General features: G+C 39.0%; 1 protein-coding gene across 1 annotated transcript; it reads right to left on the bottom strand.

Moving 5' to 3' along the window:
• Positions 1-2,331: 2,331 nt before the first annotated feature.
• Positions 2,332-12,587, bottom strand: LOC113093904 (semaphorin-3B-like). Its single transcript, XM_026259480.1, has 17 exons — positions 12,376-12,587; positions 12,122-12,279; positions 11,005-11,067; positions 8,233-8,352; positions 8,036-8,129; positions 7,828-7,947; positions 7,488-7,630; positions 7,261-7,375; positions 7,090-7,159; positions 6,520-6,664; positions 6,037-6,256; positions 5,857-5,945; positions 5,680-5,721; positions 5,404-5,561; positions 5,140-5,195; positions 4,416-4,555; positions 2,332-4,218 (listed from the first exon to the last, which is right to left on the bottom strand). Exons 1-17 carry the CDS (start codon positions 12,491-12,493, stop codon positions 3,733-3,735), a joined length of 2,337 nt encoding a protein of 778 aa, XP_026115265.1. The 5' UTR covers positions 12,494-12,587; the 3' UTR covers positions 2,332-3,732.
• Between the last annotated feature and the right edge of the window lie 4,080 nt (positions 12,588-16,667).

Genomic DNA, 16,667 nt, shown 5'->3' on the forward strand with positions numbered 1-16,667 from the left:
ATTTTCCTCAGCTTTCAAATGCATGTTCAACAAGTGTTGGCTTCATCCTTAAATAGGGGCCACCTGATTCACACCTGTTTCTTCACAAAATTGATGACCTCAGTGATTGAATGCCACACTGCTATTTTTTTGAACACACCCCTTTCAACTAATTCAACTAATTGCCCAATTGCACAGCCTTAAGAGCGTGCATATCATGAATGCTGGGTCTCATTTGTTTTCTGAGAATCTACTGAACCTACTGGTAACTTGTTTGCCACGTAACAATAAAAAAATATACGAAAAACCTTGATTATTCTGGTTAGTCACATTGTACTGCTATTATTTTGAACAATACTGTATATTCCTGCTGGAGAACAGAGCACAGTAAAAGAGCTATAAAAATCCAAACCGAAACACCAGCTAAATGAGGCTCTAATGTGTATATGTGATGTAGTTAGCAGGTGGATATGGTTGCATCATATAACATCATATATGCATCATAGAAGCAAGCTTAAATAACCAAGCCATAAATAACACCTTACATTTCCTTAGCTTAGTACATACTGGGAACTCCAACATTGTAGCAAGTTCTGCTTAGAGCACCACAGAAAACTCAGTCCTGAATTTTCATAAAGTGAATTCATTTAGGATTTTTCCATTGAACAGCATGAAAACCTTTACATTTAGAGAGTCATCTCATCTGAAGTCTGCCATCACAGCCTCACGTCTATCTGAAGTGCACTGAACTTGAGAAAGTGAAGACTGCTGTAAACAGTAAATCACAGCAGCTGCAGGATCACTGATCACCACTGACGCACACCAATCACCCAATTCCTGTTTAGAAACATGGACAAACACCATTAAGGTCCAGTCAGACATACCAGTGTGTCCAGGCCTGTATAACACTATACTGAGCAGCACAGCTGACTAAAAATAAACATTCAGTCATATACAGAATAATGCAGACTGCCAAAGTAAGAATGGAGAGACCATGTTCACTCAACCACTGTCAAGGGGCCTCATTACAAACAGTTTAGTTCAGCTGTAAACACACATACACACATTCTTTCTTTTCCCACAACCCTTGTAATAATCCACAAATATAATATTTTCTGAAGCCCAATTAATTCTTAACTCATTTTCATTGTTCGGGGAGGTGTGTTTTTCTATGTAGCTACAAACTCATCTCTCTCTGCTCATCTCATCATGGTTTGGGTTTGTTTTGTCAGCCTCCTCTCTGAACTCTCCTGCTCTGTCTGGTCTGAGGTCAGAGTGAGAGAGAGAGAGAGATAGCGAAAGAAAGGCAGAAATGAAACAGAATGAATACAAGGGCAAGAATCTATAGGTGAGTCAGTGAGAAGATCTGTCAGTCTGTATTCTTAAGTCACCACTTCTAATGAGAGTCAGAGGGGTTAAAAAGTCCAATAAAGAGTTAATTAACAGTAATTGGCATCATCAATCATTACAGCTGTCACAGAAAGAGACATTACCAATTAGCAGACAGAATGGAAAATGTGTAGCAGGTGGTCATGTTTTATATTGTCTTTATAAGCATATTCAATAATACAACTAAAAATATAATACAAATAACATATAAATAAACAAAGAATTTCAGAATTATTGGTCGTTGTTTTATTTTTTTGGCTAATAATGTGATGCTCAATATATTTTCTTCACTCGTTTATTATATTTTTTGTACTTTTTTTAAATAAATTATTTTTTAAATTATATTTTTATTTTATTTATTTTTTTACAAATAATCGTACCTTATGAAATCTGTACGCTTTTAACAGAATATTTAATAGGGTACGATTATTTGTATAAACACAGCATGCACAACAGCGCTCTCGAGTGGTGAGATCGCGTTACTGCATAATAATTTTTTTTTTTTTTATCTATCAAAAATAAAACTGAGGAGTTATTCTAAGTAACTGTATGTTTTATTGTGTTAATCATTTACAGTCTGATGCAACAGTCCACAGAGAATAATACAGTGTTCGTGTCAACTTTGGCCTTTTGTTGACGTCCACAAAATGCAACACACTTTCCCCCAATGTACAGAAATCTGAATATTTAATAACACAACACATAGAGAGCCTCTCTTACATTGAGACACACACACCCACGCTCTTTTCTTACACTCTCTCTCAAAAGATGAGAAGCGTCACAAATACTAGTAAGAAAATCAGATGAGTTTGAAATGCTGTTTGAATAGTCTTTTAAATGACTCAAATAGTTAATTTAGAATTATGTAAGGTTAGGTCTTTAAATATGTATTCAAAAGAAAGGGAATTATTTCAAAATATACACACAAGGATGTTCTCATATTCTCCTCTATCAAAATGGACATTACACATGTAGGTCAGTTTTATCTCAAACCACCACAACACATTAGCTTATCAGGCCATAAATATATGTTGAAAACAACAGATAATCTCAATAATCTTGTAGTTTTAAAACATGGTCTTCCCACTGTGTAAAAAAAAACGCTCATCGAGACGTTTTAAGTCATGCAAAAAATAACCATTAAGTAGGCTACAACTTAGAAAATGGATATAAATACTACCACATGATAGTCCGCCAGTTCCGCTCAAAACATTTTCACATCCATTAAAAAATGAATCAGAACTGATTATTTTACAATGCCAATCTCAACGCCATCACAGCAGAAACCATAAATACCCACAGACACCAGATGAGGGCCCTCAGACCGACACAGAACACAAACATAATACATTAGCTGTGCTCTTCCAGTATATGATGTTTACAGAAGGCTTATTTTTATCAACGGTTAACATACTGTATATGGTAGAGCTGTATATGACACATATGCATAACTTTTCAGATTTTTGTTTTAAATAAGTTACCTAAAAGTGTCTAATCTAAAATAGTTTCTCTGTATATTTCCTCACCTGGTCTCGGACCATTCTACCCATAATGCCCCTGTACATTAATGTTGTGTCCAACTCAGTCTCATTCAACACACAATCAGAACACCTGAAACATAACTTAGTAAATCAAAATAGTTCACCTTTGTTACTTTACAGAACCGCAAGAAATGTAAAGCTCAGTGACTTCTTTAGGCTTGCAAGGTATATAATTACCGTTACATGAAAAAAACATTTACTTAAACACTCTTACAGTAGCTACAACCTTACCAGATCACAAATCTGCAAAAGTTTCTTCTCGTTTTGTTTGCTTGAAATCTTGTGTTTTAAGTCTTCAAGCAGTGACAGAAGAGTGATGGTGTTCATCTGCTGGTGAGTCAAGGGTCTGTGAGGTCTCTGTTTCAGGGCCAAAGTGACAGAAGAATCTAATATACAGAACAACAACCAGATGAAAACAAGAGGATGCATGCATTTACTCAATGTGTGTCCACAAGAGCCTGTGTTTACATAGTTCATGCACGTCTTTGGGTCCTCAATTTCCCAATTGCAATTCAAAGGGATATTTGGGATTTTAGGACCTTGACTTTGTGTTAGTATTTAGAGGAACTGGATGGAGCGTGGTTTTCTGAATAAAATCAGGAGTAATAGATGCTGGCGGCAGTGGGATTGGGGTCGTGGGGGCACTAGAGTGAGTTTTCAGACTTGAGATGAGGGCAATCGAGTAAATAGAGACAGGCAGTGGAGTGTCATCACAGGGGTAACAAGAGGAACAGGTGATAAACAGTCAATGAAAGAGATGCTGTATGAGAATCTGTCCACTTCCAGTGGTTTTTGCTCCGTCAAGTCCGTCTCTCATCCCTTGTTACTCTCCCGTGCTCCGCGGCGATCTGAGGGCAGGTCTCCCATCATGTGTTCTGCGATTTCGCCCTTTCCTCACTTCCTTCAGGTGCTTCCACTTTTTAGAGTGCAGCGGGTCATGAACCGGTGCCTTATTGGCTGTATCTGGAGAGCTCTTCCCTGATAGGCTGTGCTTGCGTGTCCAAACTTGCTCGCAGATCTGGTCGACCGTGTTTAAGTTTGGGTGATCCACCAACTGCATGAAGTCCCTGTACCACAGCTTTTGTTTGGTAGACTGCCCGTGATTGGCGTGGGTGTGGGCGGGGCTGTGAGGGATAGGAGCTGAAGGGGCGGGGCCAGCCAAAGGCAAAATCTCCAATGTGATCGCGAGGATGGTCTGGGTGAAACCGTGTTCCATTGCGTGACACTGATACACACCGCTGTCTCTACGCACGGCTCGCCTTAGCAACAGGCCGCGCTCAGTCAGCAAAACCCGCTCATCTAAACGAACCTGTAATTACACATACACACACACTACATGCATCAAGTATCAGATATAACCGCACTGATAGGAGAGAGAGAGTGAAAGTTATTAAATCAAACAAATACACACATTTATCATCTCTTATCAATGCTGTCTGTATCTGTCTTTCTCATAATAACCCCACATACAGTATCTGCCCCAGCCTGCTCTCTCCTCTCTCTCACCTCCTCCCGGGAGGTTTCCGGATGCCTCTGATAGGTCCATGTAATCTGGGCCTGTAATGATTTCGGGATGCATTCCAGGAAGGAGCTGCTTCCATCCACAGCATACAGCCTCTTCTCCAGAACACGCTGCTTCTGATGGTCTGCAAAACATCCCAATGTAGAAGACATTTAGATAAGGCATTAGACAATCTGGTTCCTCATATAATGTGTATATGCACTGATATTAAAAGTCTTGTCAATAGCAATAAGACAGTTATTATTTTTATGTTATTTTACAGTTAATTTATACATCCCAATATTATATGGACACTGTGATCAACCTTGTATTTGTTTTTGCAATTGAAGCTGACTTTAAAAAAGTCTGGGTTGTATTTTCTTTTACCTTTTTTTGGGGATTAAATGATGTCGGATGACCCTATGTTGGCTTTTGCATTTAGCTTTTTGCCAGAATTCTCTTGTACAAGGAAACTTAAAAATAACAGCATTTATTTGAAACAGAATTTCAATTTAAAAATATTTTTGTCACTTTTGATCAATTTAACGTCTTTTCCAATTGTTTTGAATTGTAGTGGATTTTTTTTATTTCTCTGAATCTCATGTGCTGATGTGTGACCCACCAGTTAAGAATCACTGCTTAAATTCACATTGTGACTGAATTACTGCACAGTAGTGAGAACAGAGAAATGGCTCCTCTTAGAGGCTGACAGAGGTACTGCAGCATTACCTCCTGAGCAGAGTGCATTAGGATCCCCATTCCTCACATCCTGACGCCGGAACCTCCTACACACATGAATACACATACACAAACATGTTAAAAAGTCTTAGCATAACATACTTCTTCAGGTTTGACTGTGAAATGCAGCTGGGTACAACAGTCAGAGACCAGTACTAAAAATACCCAGGTTTTCTATGTGGTCACAACATTTTAAACTCCACTATACATGTGTACGAATAAAGCCTTGTATGGCAAGCATGACTGAAGCTGTACCGTTTTGTGTTTGGCAGGTAGCGTGTGCAAGTGTGTCCATCCCAGGCACAGTATGGATCTCGAGCCAGACAGCACTCGGCACAAGCTTTACCGTACACACTGCAGCGGTGCAGAGGCACCTGGACAACACCTGTGTCCGAGCCAACATACAGCTGTTGCTGTAGAGAGAGAAAATAATCACGTGATTCACTAATGCGCTGCTTTCATGTGTTTCTGTAATACTGTTTTAAAATAGCTGATCTGTATATATTTTTTAAAAGAAAGACAGATTCTCACCCGTTTAGAGGAAATCTGCATGCTGATTATAGATGAAGAATCCTGCAACAAGCACACAAGAGCTGGTTTTACAGACGTTTTATTTTAGGCTATTTTCTTTAAATGTAAAGTGAAGCATAATTGCTACAGACTTACTTAAAACTGTTTGCAATTTTACCCACACACAAATCATCTCACCTTAAAGAGCTGAAGCTCCTCTAGCAGAAGCTCTGTGTTACTCCAGCTTCCCTTGGGCACAGAGATCACCTTCAGCACAGAGCCGATATCTGCAGAGAGACGGAGAGAGACTTTAACCAAAGCCACAACCAGCAAAGATAGTTTAGTCTAGAGAGTATTCGCCAATACTCAATATTCTACCTGTGCCGATGAACATTACATCGTAGTGTCCATCAGCTGCGTTGACCCGGTCTACAGTAATCTGAGTGAAGGTGTATGGGATTCCAGTGCGCAGGAACAGCGGCCGGCCTCCCAGTGGAGTGACTGGATTAAACATTAATGGATGGTGCCTTGCAAACTGGATTACATTATCAGGGAAACCTTTAGTGGACTCAAAACTCCCAAAGGTTTTACTGGGACACTGAGGAAGAGAGAAAGAGATATGTGTAGAATCCGGAGACACAATCCGTCTACATATGTCAGCAAGTCCAAACCTATGAACAGTTAATGACTAATCTTCATCTACTCATGCTTTTCTAACATTCACAAAAACAAATGTATATTCCAAAAAATTTGTTTTGAAATGGCATTGATGCTTCTATTAATTTAAAGTACCATTCATTAAGAAAAAAAAAAACCTTTGAACTATAGTTTAAATGTGAGATACGAGCACACTGTTCTCACCATGCCTGGCCGAGGGTACGGCACTTTACCCTGGAATGGAACCCATTGATAATTTGATCCCTCTTTATGGGCAAAAGGTCCTAAAAATGCCCGGCGAATGTCATTCATGGTGTAGAGACACACCGCAGAACCTTGAAATACGCTACTGTAAGACACAAACACACACACATTACACTAAAGGGAGATAAAATCGTGACACAAATGCTGAGTTCAAGTATGTTGGGCTTTCTTTTCTTATTATTTAAATCCCCAATTTACCTGGGAACTGTTTTAATTGAAGTGAAAATTATGCCTTTTCATATGACTTACTTTCTTATGTGGAACAAAAAAAGAGCTATTTTGAAGAATTGCTTTTGTTCATTTGAAAGTCACTAGGGTCCAAAATAATACTGGACCCCAATGACTTTGGAGAAAAAAAGAATATATTCAGCCAAATATTTAATTTTGTGTTCTACAAAATAAATATAGTTCTACAGGTTTGGAATGACATGAGGATTGGTAAACGATGACAGAACTGAACCTTTTGGGGCGAGCTAAGCCTTTAAACCACACCCTTTGAAGAACTCTGACCTTGAGGTGGTAAAGACGGTGTAGATCAGCGGGTTCTTTCGGTCACGGGTCTGCAGCAGGAACACATCCCCTAAAGGTCCAGACAAAGGTCAGACGGCAATGAAATGCAATTGTCAATTATAACAGCATAATTTAAGAGTAGAGTCTGTGTGTGAGAGAGAGAGTTCTTACTAAGTTCATCAAAATGTGTTTCACTGCCATCATTGCCTGGTACAGAACACACCAGACGAGCCTTTAGAAATGTCGTCCACTTATTAACTAGGCTGCGCTGTCCTCCCATATCGTTCTGTAAAAAAAAAAAAAAACAAACATTAATTTAAGTCAAAATAATCAATTGCAGCCAATGGCCATTAGGAATAAAAACATATAAAACAGCACTGATAAATCCTGCTCCTAACCCTGCACAGCTGACCAATCCGGGAATATGTAACCTTCCCAAATCCTTGAGCTTCTACAGCCGTTTCTCTGAAGAAGAAGAAGACTTTATCATCATCAGGATTCTCACTCTCTGGAACACCAACTGCTGCTATAAACTTGGGCTCTGAAAAACAGCATTATCATAGGCTTCATTGTTATTATACAAAAAAAATATATAGTAAATTATAATGGAAGATTAAGATATAAAATCAAATGTTTTCTTTTCAAGAATTTTCATTTTGTATCACCCTGATTTTTGACTTTATGCACAATAAATACATAAATAATTTGTCTAAGATAACCTCTCCTGCATATACGCACCATTGAGCCAGCGAGAATCATGCGGTTCTGTTCGTATGGAGGGCCTTTGTCCCATGCTTCGAAAGATAGTAAAGTCCCGTCCCATTAAATCAGTGGCCACACCGGCATAAAGTTCATCACCTATATGATGATGTAGAAATGGCTACTGTTTAGACATGACGTAACAGCATCTAAATGTAAGACAGAGAGTTGAACAGTGGCAGCTAACCAATTAGAACAGATGCCGATGTGTGGCGTGGGTCGTATGGACTCTTTCCTTTTCCATCTTCTACCATAGAGGGGTCGATTTTAAACACATGATCCTATAGAGATAGAGGAAAACGAAGCAGTGCATCTGGCCAACTGTAAGTGAAACTGAGGATGTGTTCCACACACACACATGCATCCAGATGCTCACACACTTACCTCTATCTTCTGTCCCACCTCCACATAAGCACAGGAGGGGTGGAAAGCCCCTGTCCCACAGGCGTACAAGTGTGTCCGATTGTAGTGGTGTAGCACTTTCACATAGTTTACGCAGTCCGTCTGCAAAACATACACGCACAAATCAATTTGATGAAGGACATATTTTACATACTTTCACTAGTTCATCTGTCAGACAGGGAAACTGTCAACATCTACACTGAATATTAGTAGCTCAGAGTCAAAGACAGACACAAACACACACACACACATATCTTTCTCTTAAGAGACCACGTATGGGGCGGATCAGAAACGAAACTTCATTTGTTACATATCCTTGACAACAGCCTGACATGAGCTCGCTTTAATTCCAGAACTCTCTGTAATCACTTGCACACATAAAAACAAAGACACGTTGACTGTTCAACTGACACTCATGGACACAAATAATCTCTCTGTTTCTCATTTCCTTTGTGAATGTGCTCGCTGGAGCATGCCCAATTTCCACGGAATTCCCGTGCCTGGAATCACTACGACAACATGAGGGAGCGGGAACATCCAGATTTCAGGGTAGTGGGAGAAGATGCAGGGACGGAGCACAGAGAGCAAAAGAGAGGAATGTGGAACAGGAGAAAAGGGCCGAAATTAGACGAAAAGGAGGGACATGAGATGTGAAAAGAAAAGACGAGATGAGACAAGGACATAACCAGAGAAGGGAATTCAAATACAGAGATAACCATAGAGCTCAGTTGAATTTGAATATGAAAGACAGCAACAAAGAAGAGATCAGACGAGAGAGCTAGTGAAGAGACAAGATGAGATGAAACGAGAATAGACAGCAGAATTTACTCATCGTTGTAATGCATTTATGGAATATGGCAAAAACAAGGCATCTAAGCAGGCAGCATAATCATGCAAGATTAAAATATGTGTGTGTTGTTTGTGTTTTGTGTAACCTCTCCATTACCTTTACAGAAAGATGTGATTGACATGTGCCCTCCTGCCCTGCTTAAACCCCGCACACAAACTCACACAGACACACACATACACGGCTTGGGGAGAACAAAGGTCTCTCTTTGAGCTTAACACACCCTCTGAAGAGTGTGTGTGTGTTGTACGGTGGGGGTGGCAGGATAGAATCATCGAACACCAATTAAGTTGCTGACAAACTGTATTTATACAGAAAAGGGTCTTTCCCGTTCTCTATACCTCTTGTGTACACACACACTAGGGCTTCTGTTTTAAGAGCTTTACAGCCCTCAGTAAGGGAAGGATGTGTTAGGTGTGTGTGTATGTGTGTGTGTATGTGTGTGTGTGTGTGTGAGTGTGTGTGTGTGTGTGTGTGTGTGTGTGTGTGTGTGAGCGTGTGTGTGTGTGTGCTGATGGGCTCTTTGAAGTGAGCCCACGAGACAAAGAAAAAAGAAAGAATGCGAGGGAAAGAAAGAGACAGAGCTTTAAAATGAACAGTGTCTCTCAGTAGGAATAAGCCATAAACAGTATGTGTGTGTGAATTTGTGGTGAACGTTCAACTTTGACCTTTTATCAAGAGTGTGATAAAATTGATCATTGGACACCTGTGTGATTGACCACATGTAGTCAGAGAACATCAGCATCTACAGCTTGGTATTTTTTCATTTCGGAGCTTAACAGATGTGGGCACTATGAGCTGTGGTTGTGTGCCAGAGACTGAAACAGTACTGAGAAAGAAGTAGGACATAAAGACACTGAAAGACAGAGATACAGAGAAGTGAGTAAACTGAAAGCAATACTGAGTGAGAAGTCAGGAGTTTAGACCGAGAGACAGAACAAAGGAGAGAAGCTTGAGAAAGTGAAAGGTCAGCGGGAGAATCCCAGGGAAAATCTTAAGTCTTTATTCATGGAGGTCTGGTTCTGTCCCTGTCGTCCTGTACACACCTACATGTAATGAGGGTCAACTCACAGGTCAGCGCACTCAACAAAGTCTGTGTTTGTGTCAGTTCTCATTGTCAGCTGACATCAGTCAGTTACCCACAGCAGAAGGAAGCCCAACACACACACATTTTGAAGTTACACAACTTTACACAGCCTTCACAATAAAGAGACATTCAGACAGACACCGTGTCCAAAAACATCCCACACATATCCGCTTAACACCCCAGATAACACACACACACACACACACTAAAAACATGAATTATGACCTTTTCACAAACAAGTTGATCAATTTAAAGCATCTTTGTTGAATCAAAATATTCTTAAATATATTTTTAATTCTAATTTTATATTTCTGTAATTCTTAATTATACATCTGTTCTATTCTAAATCACTCAGTCAGGAGTTTTTAACCTTTATAGACCTAGACTCTTAACAAACCTATGGACCCTCACTAAATATAAAAACATCAAATTTTAATCAGTAACACCTTATTACAACGTTCATCAGAAAACTAACTAAAACTATTATTACAATATATAATTCTTATCAGATAAGCAAATGTCCAACAATATTATGAAACTTTGAAAAAAAAAAAAAACATTCTATAAGTTTTGCAAATCTTTTTTTTTTTTTTTTTTTTAGTATTTTCATAGACCCCACAGACCCCTGATTGAAAACCTTGGCTCTACGCTGATTTATGTCTGTTCATGTTGGAGCCGTTTGGCAGAGATGTTTGTGGTAGCGGTGCTAATAGCTTAAGTGTGTGTTTGTGTGTAAGCAGATCATAGGAGAGATGGTAGTGATAGATGTGTAGACCGGGTGTGTTGGTGACCACAAGATCTGATTATTGCAGACACTTACATTGATGTCTTTCCCTGCCCAGTTGCATTCTTCTCTCCAATCAACAGGTGCTGGCCAGTAGATCTGAGAGAGGGAGAAAGAGTCCAGAAGAGAGGAAGAGTTTTGGCTAAAGGTTAAGACCTTTGCAGGGATAGACATGTTCAGTAGCTTGAGGGACATTCTCGCTGAACCCCATCATAGACACGGTTAAAACATGTCCAGGGGCGATACACAAATGCACACACATCTGGACATATTTCCCTTAACACCTGTGCTTGCTTGCATGAGCCTAAAGCCAGTACACAGTGACCGACAACTCTCACTAATCTGTCATTCTTTTTCCTTCCTAAAGAAATAAAAATCCATCATTCTGTCATTCACATGTTGACTTGGAGCACTGTAAATAATGTGGCATGACTTTTAAGGCTAATTAATTTTACACAAAATAAATGCTAAAGCTTCCTGACTGGATCTCAAGCATAAATGCACACACAATCTAATCACATGTGAGAGGCACAAAAATGGGTTATAAAAAAATCTAGTCACTTCATTGTAATCATTTCATTTGTTAATTCCAGGTATAAACACTAGACTACTTCAGTAAAGTAAATGTATGCATAGGAGTTAAATAAGCAAACATTAAGAAGAAAATTACTCATATTTTCTTCTTATTCCAATTTAAGAATAAAGCTAAGAATATTTCGCATTCCAGAAAAGCAAAAAAAATAAAAAATAAATAAGGAATTGAAATAAAACAATTATTGTTATGATGATGAATATATGTTATTATATACATAATTAGATTGTAGGGTGTTTGTAATGAGTAATACCTCATTCTCAGTGTAGAATACAATCAAAGTCAATTTATTCTTCAAATATTTGTGAATATCTGAAGAATTTTTCAAGAATTGCATTTAATACAATTCTTACAAACTTAATTTTTCTTCCGAGGAATATTTTTGTGAAACGGTCCCCAGATGCTTATGCTGTATATCAGTGAGTTATGATTGACAGGGTTACACCTTTGTTTAAAACTTAATTAGCTGACATTGACAAGAGACACACAGTACAGAAGGGAAGACTGTTTCCATTCACACTTACATTTTGGATGGAGTAAGGAGTAATGAGTATGCTGTACCTTCTTTTCCTGTTTACTGATGTTGTCGAGACTGAGAGATAACAGAAAGTTACGAGCTCCAACAAATAGTCGCCCCCTCTCCTCGTCCAATAGGAGAGCTCTAAAACAACACGAACGCTCCAAGTCAAAGCGCTTAATACCGTTAAACTGCTGGAGGTCTGGAAAAAAAAAACATGAAAACACAAAGAGTTAAACACAGAAACCTTAACACATGTATGCAGATACAAGTACGTACATGTGATACAAGCCATCACCTTTATAAGAAAGCTTCATCCGGGGAGAAGAAGGTGAACTTCCACTGGATGAAGAACTGACACCAATAAACCCGAGCAGGACCAGCGAGCTGCACATCATCATCATCATGGTCATCATCTTCTGAGGAACACCAGAACCTCTCGTCAGTTTTAAACTGCAGACAGCTGCCACACAGATGGTCGAATGGGATGCTGGTTTTCGCGGTAGCTGTTGCCGTGATGGCTGTCAGTTCTCCTGCTCGATGATACAGTGATGCTGTGGATGTGGAGTTTCCACTCTACAGTGAAAGCTGGACACCAGAACAAAAAAAAAAGTGTTAGATTTTCATCTCTTTTTCATAGCCACTATTCAGTCCTTGCTGACCCCTTGCTCACCCACTCCTACAACACACCAGTCCGATAATAGCCATGATATTTCAGATATGCAGGCGCGCACACTCACATGCTTTTATTTCAGTAGCAGATGGTCTAAAGCTACTGTCCTGTCTAAGATAAGAAGGGAGAAATCTGATCTCATATTACACACACACATACAGTACATATATACGCTCGCTCACACAGAACTGGATGTCAAAGCAATCGCTCATGTTGAGCCTCTCATTTGGTCTTTTTATGGTTCTGGTCCAGGTTCACTGCATGCCCAAACTGAAAGCCAAGACCCACTCACTCAGAACTCTTCCTGCAATTCCTGCTCTCATTTCAGACCAACAACATCATTCTTTTGTTTGTATGTAAAACTATTATGTGAAATAGCTTTTTCAGGGAAATACAAAAAAATTAATTAAATTGTATATATATTTTTGTATAGTATAGACTATATGCTATATATAAATGAAATGTATATATATATATATATATATATATATATATATATATATATATATATATATATATATATATATATATATATATATATATATATATATATATATATATATATATATGCACATGCTTATAATTACAACTGCACAAGTGTGTGAGTTCACTTGGCCATAATGTCCTCAGAAAAATGTTGTATATTTTAGAACAAGAGAGATTGTGTTTAATTACCCCCAGCCCCAACCCCCCCCCCCCCCACCAATGTGGGTGTTAGGCTTAATTTAAAGTTAGACAAAAAAAATATAATTAAGCTCGGTGTAAAAACTAGACTATCCTCCAGTGTGTTGATTTTTGTATTTCATTTAAACAGCTTCCTAATCCAAATATAAAAGTTCTTTGTTCTTACTTCCTCTCATTCTGTTTCTAATGCTGTGAATAATAGAACTATTCACACAGGCATACAGCAGAAGTCTCATAGTAAAACACACACACACACATACACACAGTCCCCCTGTCTGTAGCGCTGCCACACTGATTAGCTGTGCTAATTTACCATAAACACAGTTAATATGAGCTACTGCAAGACTGTATGTGTGAGAGAGTAACACACACATTCAACTTCATCCAGCAAGTTTCACACCCCATCCTGAGAGATTTACTGTATACAAGAATAAAGCAGAAAAGTGCATCCCAGCGCCCTTCAGATCTCTTTAAACAATGAGACTGTGCCAATGCAGCAAATCATACATCATCATTACAGCCAAGGCTGGAGCAGGACACGCTCACACACACACACAAACACACACAGATGAAGACTCTTCCACAGGAACCAGACCTTAAAACCAGACTAAATACTGCTAAATCCAAAAAAAACTAACTATAATTAACCTTAAGACCACAATGACAACACCAGACAAAACAAGAGAGAGTGAAAGAAAGAAAGAAAGAAAAGAAAGGGAGGTAACTGTGTCATAAACCTCTCAGTTCATGACGCTCAAGTCTGAGCGAGATCCTGAAGAGAGAGAGAACGATTGAGACAGAGTGAAAGAGAAAAGGGAGAAAGGAGTCGATTGTTCTGCTTGAGCGGCTCGTCTGGACTGAGACCAACTGTCAGAACCTCCAGTAAGCGAGCGAAAGAGAAAAGAAAGATTGAAACACATGAGGAAAAGCCTTTGCTCACATGCAGGGGGAAATAAAGGGATAGTTCACACAAAACATAATTTCTGCCATCAATATTTCACCCTCATGCTGTTCAAAATCTGTACAACCTCATGAGAGTTCACGAGAAAAGTATAGATCCCGGATTTGTTTATTGTTCTTTTGGATCAGATCTCTTCACTGAATCAGATGACTCTGTCTACAAAACTAGTCTACATGGCTGATTCGTTCAGATGATTTTGTGAATGAATGACTTTCAGTGACTTTTAATGAATTCTAGTCTGTTCTCTCATTAAATTATTGTATGGTCTCAGAGCACTTGGAATATAGAGCACAAGCTGGATGAACTACTTTCATGATACTTAGTTAGAAAGCTTAAAGCTCCAGTATTGCAGAGTAATTGCTTGTAAAAAGTGTCCAGCACATTACTCAAAATTTCAGCTTTTGGGTTTTGAGAAAGAAAGAATGCCATGTGGTTTGAAAAGACAGTGCGAGTACACAATGATGTTTTGTGTTTGGGTGAATTATCCCTTTAAGAAACTGCAGATAACCAAAAGATGTTCTTCTTTAGGACAGACAGAAGAAAAATAGAGAGAAGAGAACTTTCATTCTTCGGTCAGTCTTTGTACTGAGAAGAAACACCCAACTTGCTGACTTTTCTTCTGTTTCAGGCTTTATAGGTCCAACAAGGGCACGCTGGCACAATAACATGAGTTACTCTCCCCTCTGTGGCTCGCTCTCTCTCTCTCTCGCTCGCTCGCTCTCTCTCAGGCACATATATGTGAACATACAACTACTCCAAACTCTCTGGTTTTAGATCAACTACTACACTCACCGAGATAAAACTTTGTATACACACAACAAAGCCAGACACTAAGAACTAATTTGGTCGCTCTTAGCCCTAACAGAACTGAAACAGCAAGTTTCAGCATGTGTGTGTGTGTGTGTGTGTGTGTGATCTCCCAGGTCAGCCACAAGCCCTCAGTCCATTTAGAATAATACACACAAGTAAAAGGCTTTCTCACACAGGCTCTCTGTCAGAATGATAGATAGAATGAACTTTAGACAAAAAAAGAGTAAAGCAAGACAGGAGAGAAGGAGGTTAAAAATGTACTGTACATGAGAGCCCTACGGAGAGAACCTTGGCTAATTCATAACGCTCCAAACACTTTAGTAACTGCATACAGTAGCAACACCCTGGCAGACTCACAAAACACTCAAGAAACCATCTAAAAGAAAACCATCCAAAAGAAACTTGCTTGCAATTCTATAAAAACCTTCCACAACACTCTAGTAACCACTTAGAAATGCCGTTGCACACAGCCCCCCCCCCACCCCCCTTGTGAAGATGTAAGCAAATCTATTTAGGATCAATATTTTACAAATTATATAATGCTTCACTATTCAAAGGATAGTTGAAATTTTTTGTATGATACCATAATACCAATGCCAAACACACACACACAAACACACACACACACAAGGCAAGGATCCATGGTCGCGGGGCTCTGTGCAAACACTTCTGAAGGGTTAAGGACTTAAATGGCAAAAAAAGATCTATTCTCTCTTTTGCTGTTCTCTGTCTCTCTCTGTGTCCCAGATAATAGTGCTCCTTAACCCCAGTGTGGTTTTCTGATTACCATGGTAACACTGGTTATTTGACGTGTGTGTTGCTGTATAATCTTTAAAGTCTATTAAACACTTTAAACCCCTTGAGTTCAAGAGGTACTCTGATACTGTACTCAGAGACCACAGATGCGTGTGTTAGAATAGGTGTGTGTGGACACATTCAACGTACTGTTATTGTGTTGTTCCTGGTGTAGAGTTTGTAGGATCAGCTGTGTAAAAGAGGCCATAGAGTGGTGTGCTTTTACTGTGGTTTAATCAGAAAGTACCCCTATAAATAACAGAAGATGTCATTTCAATACGTTTGCCAATAAATGAAGGGTGTATCTCTAATAAATGTTGAATAGAGGACACAGACACACTCTGAAGTTCAGAAAGTTGCAAACTCTTGTCCCCCACCGCAACATCCCACGACTTAAACAAATGAGCATTAAGCCAGCAGGACCAGGTGACGTCAAAAACAGCTGATTCATCACACTTACACATTCACTGCTTGTTAAGGGACTAGTTCTTTCTGTGAGCACTTTTCTCTTATGTAATGCAGAAAGTGACATCATTTCATTGGACTTCATAAAAAAATAAAATCTCTTAAAATACACTCTTCGCATTTTCACTAGTTTATTTAATTTGTCCACTCAACATTTATTATGCAACTTATGCATCACTTGAATTCTTTCCTTCTTTCTAAA

This window comes from Carassius auratus, unplaced genomic scaffold, assembly GCF_003368295.1.
Source record: "Carassius auratus strain Wakin unplaced genomic scaffold, ASM336829v1 scaf_tig00215205, whole genome shotgun sequence".
NCBI lineage: Eukaryota > Metazoa > Chordata > Actinopteri > Cypriniformes > Cyprinidae > Carassius > Carassius auratus.

Excerpts from the sequence above, each read along its gene's own strand:
- LOC113093904 (XM_026259480.1), bottom strand. The coding sequence starts at position 12,493 with ATGATGACCATGATGATGATGATGTGCAGCTCGCTGGTCCTGCTCGGG. Across the intron at positions 7,948-8,035 it reads ATCGGCATCTGTTCTAATTG|GTGATGAACTTTATGCCGGT; the intron begins GTTAGCTGCCAC and ends ATCATCATATAG. Across the intron at positions 5,722-5,856 it reads AGGAGCTTCAGCTCTTTAAG|GATTCTTCATCTATAATCAG; the intron begins GTGAGATGATTT and ends TGCTTGTTGCAG.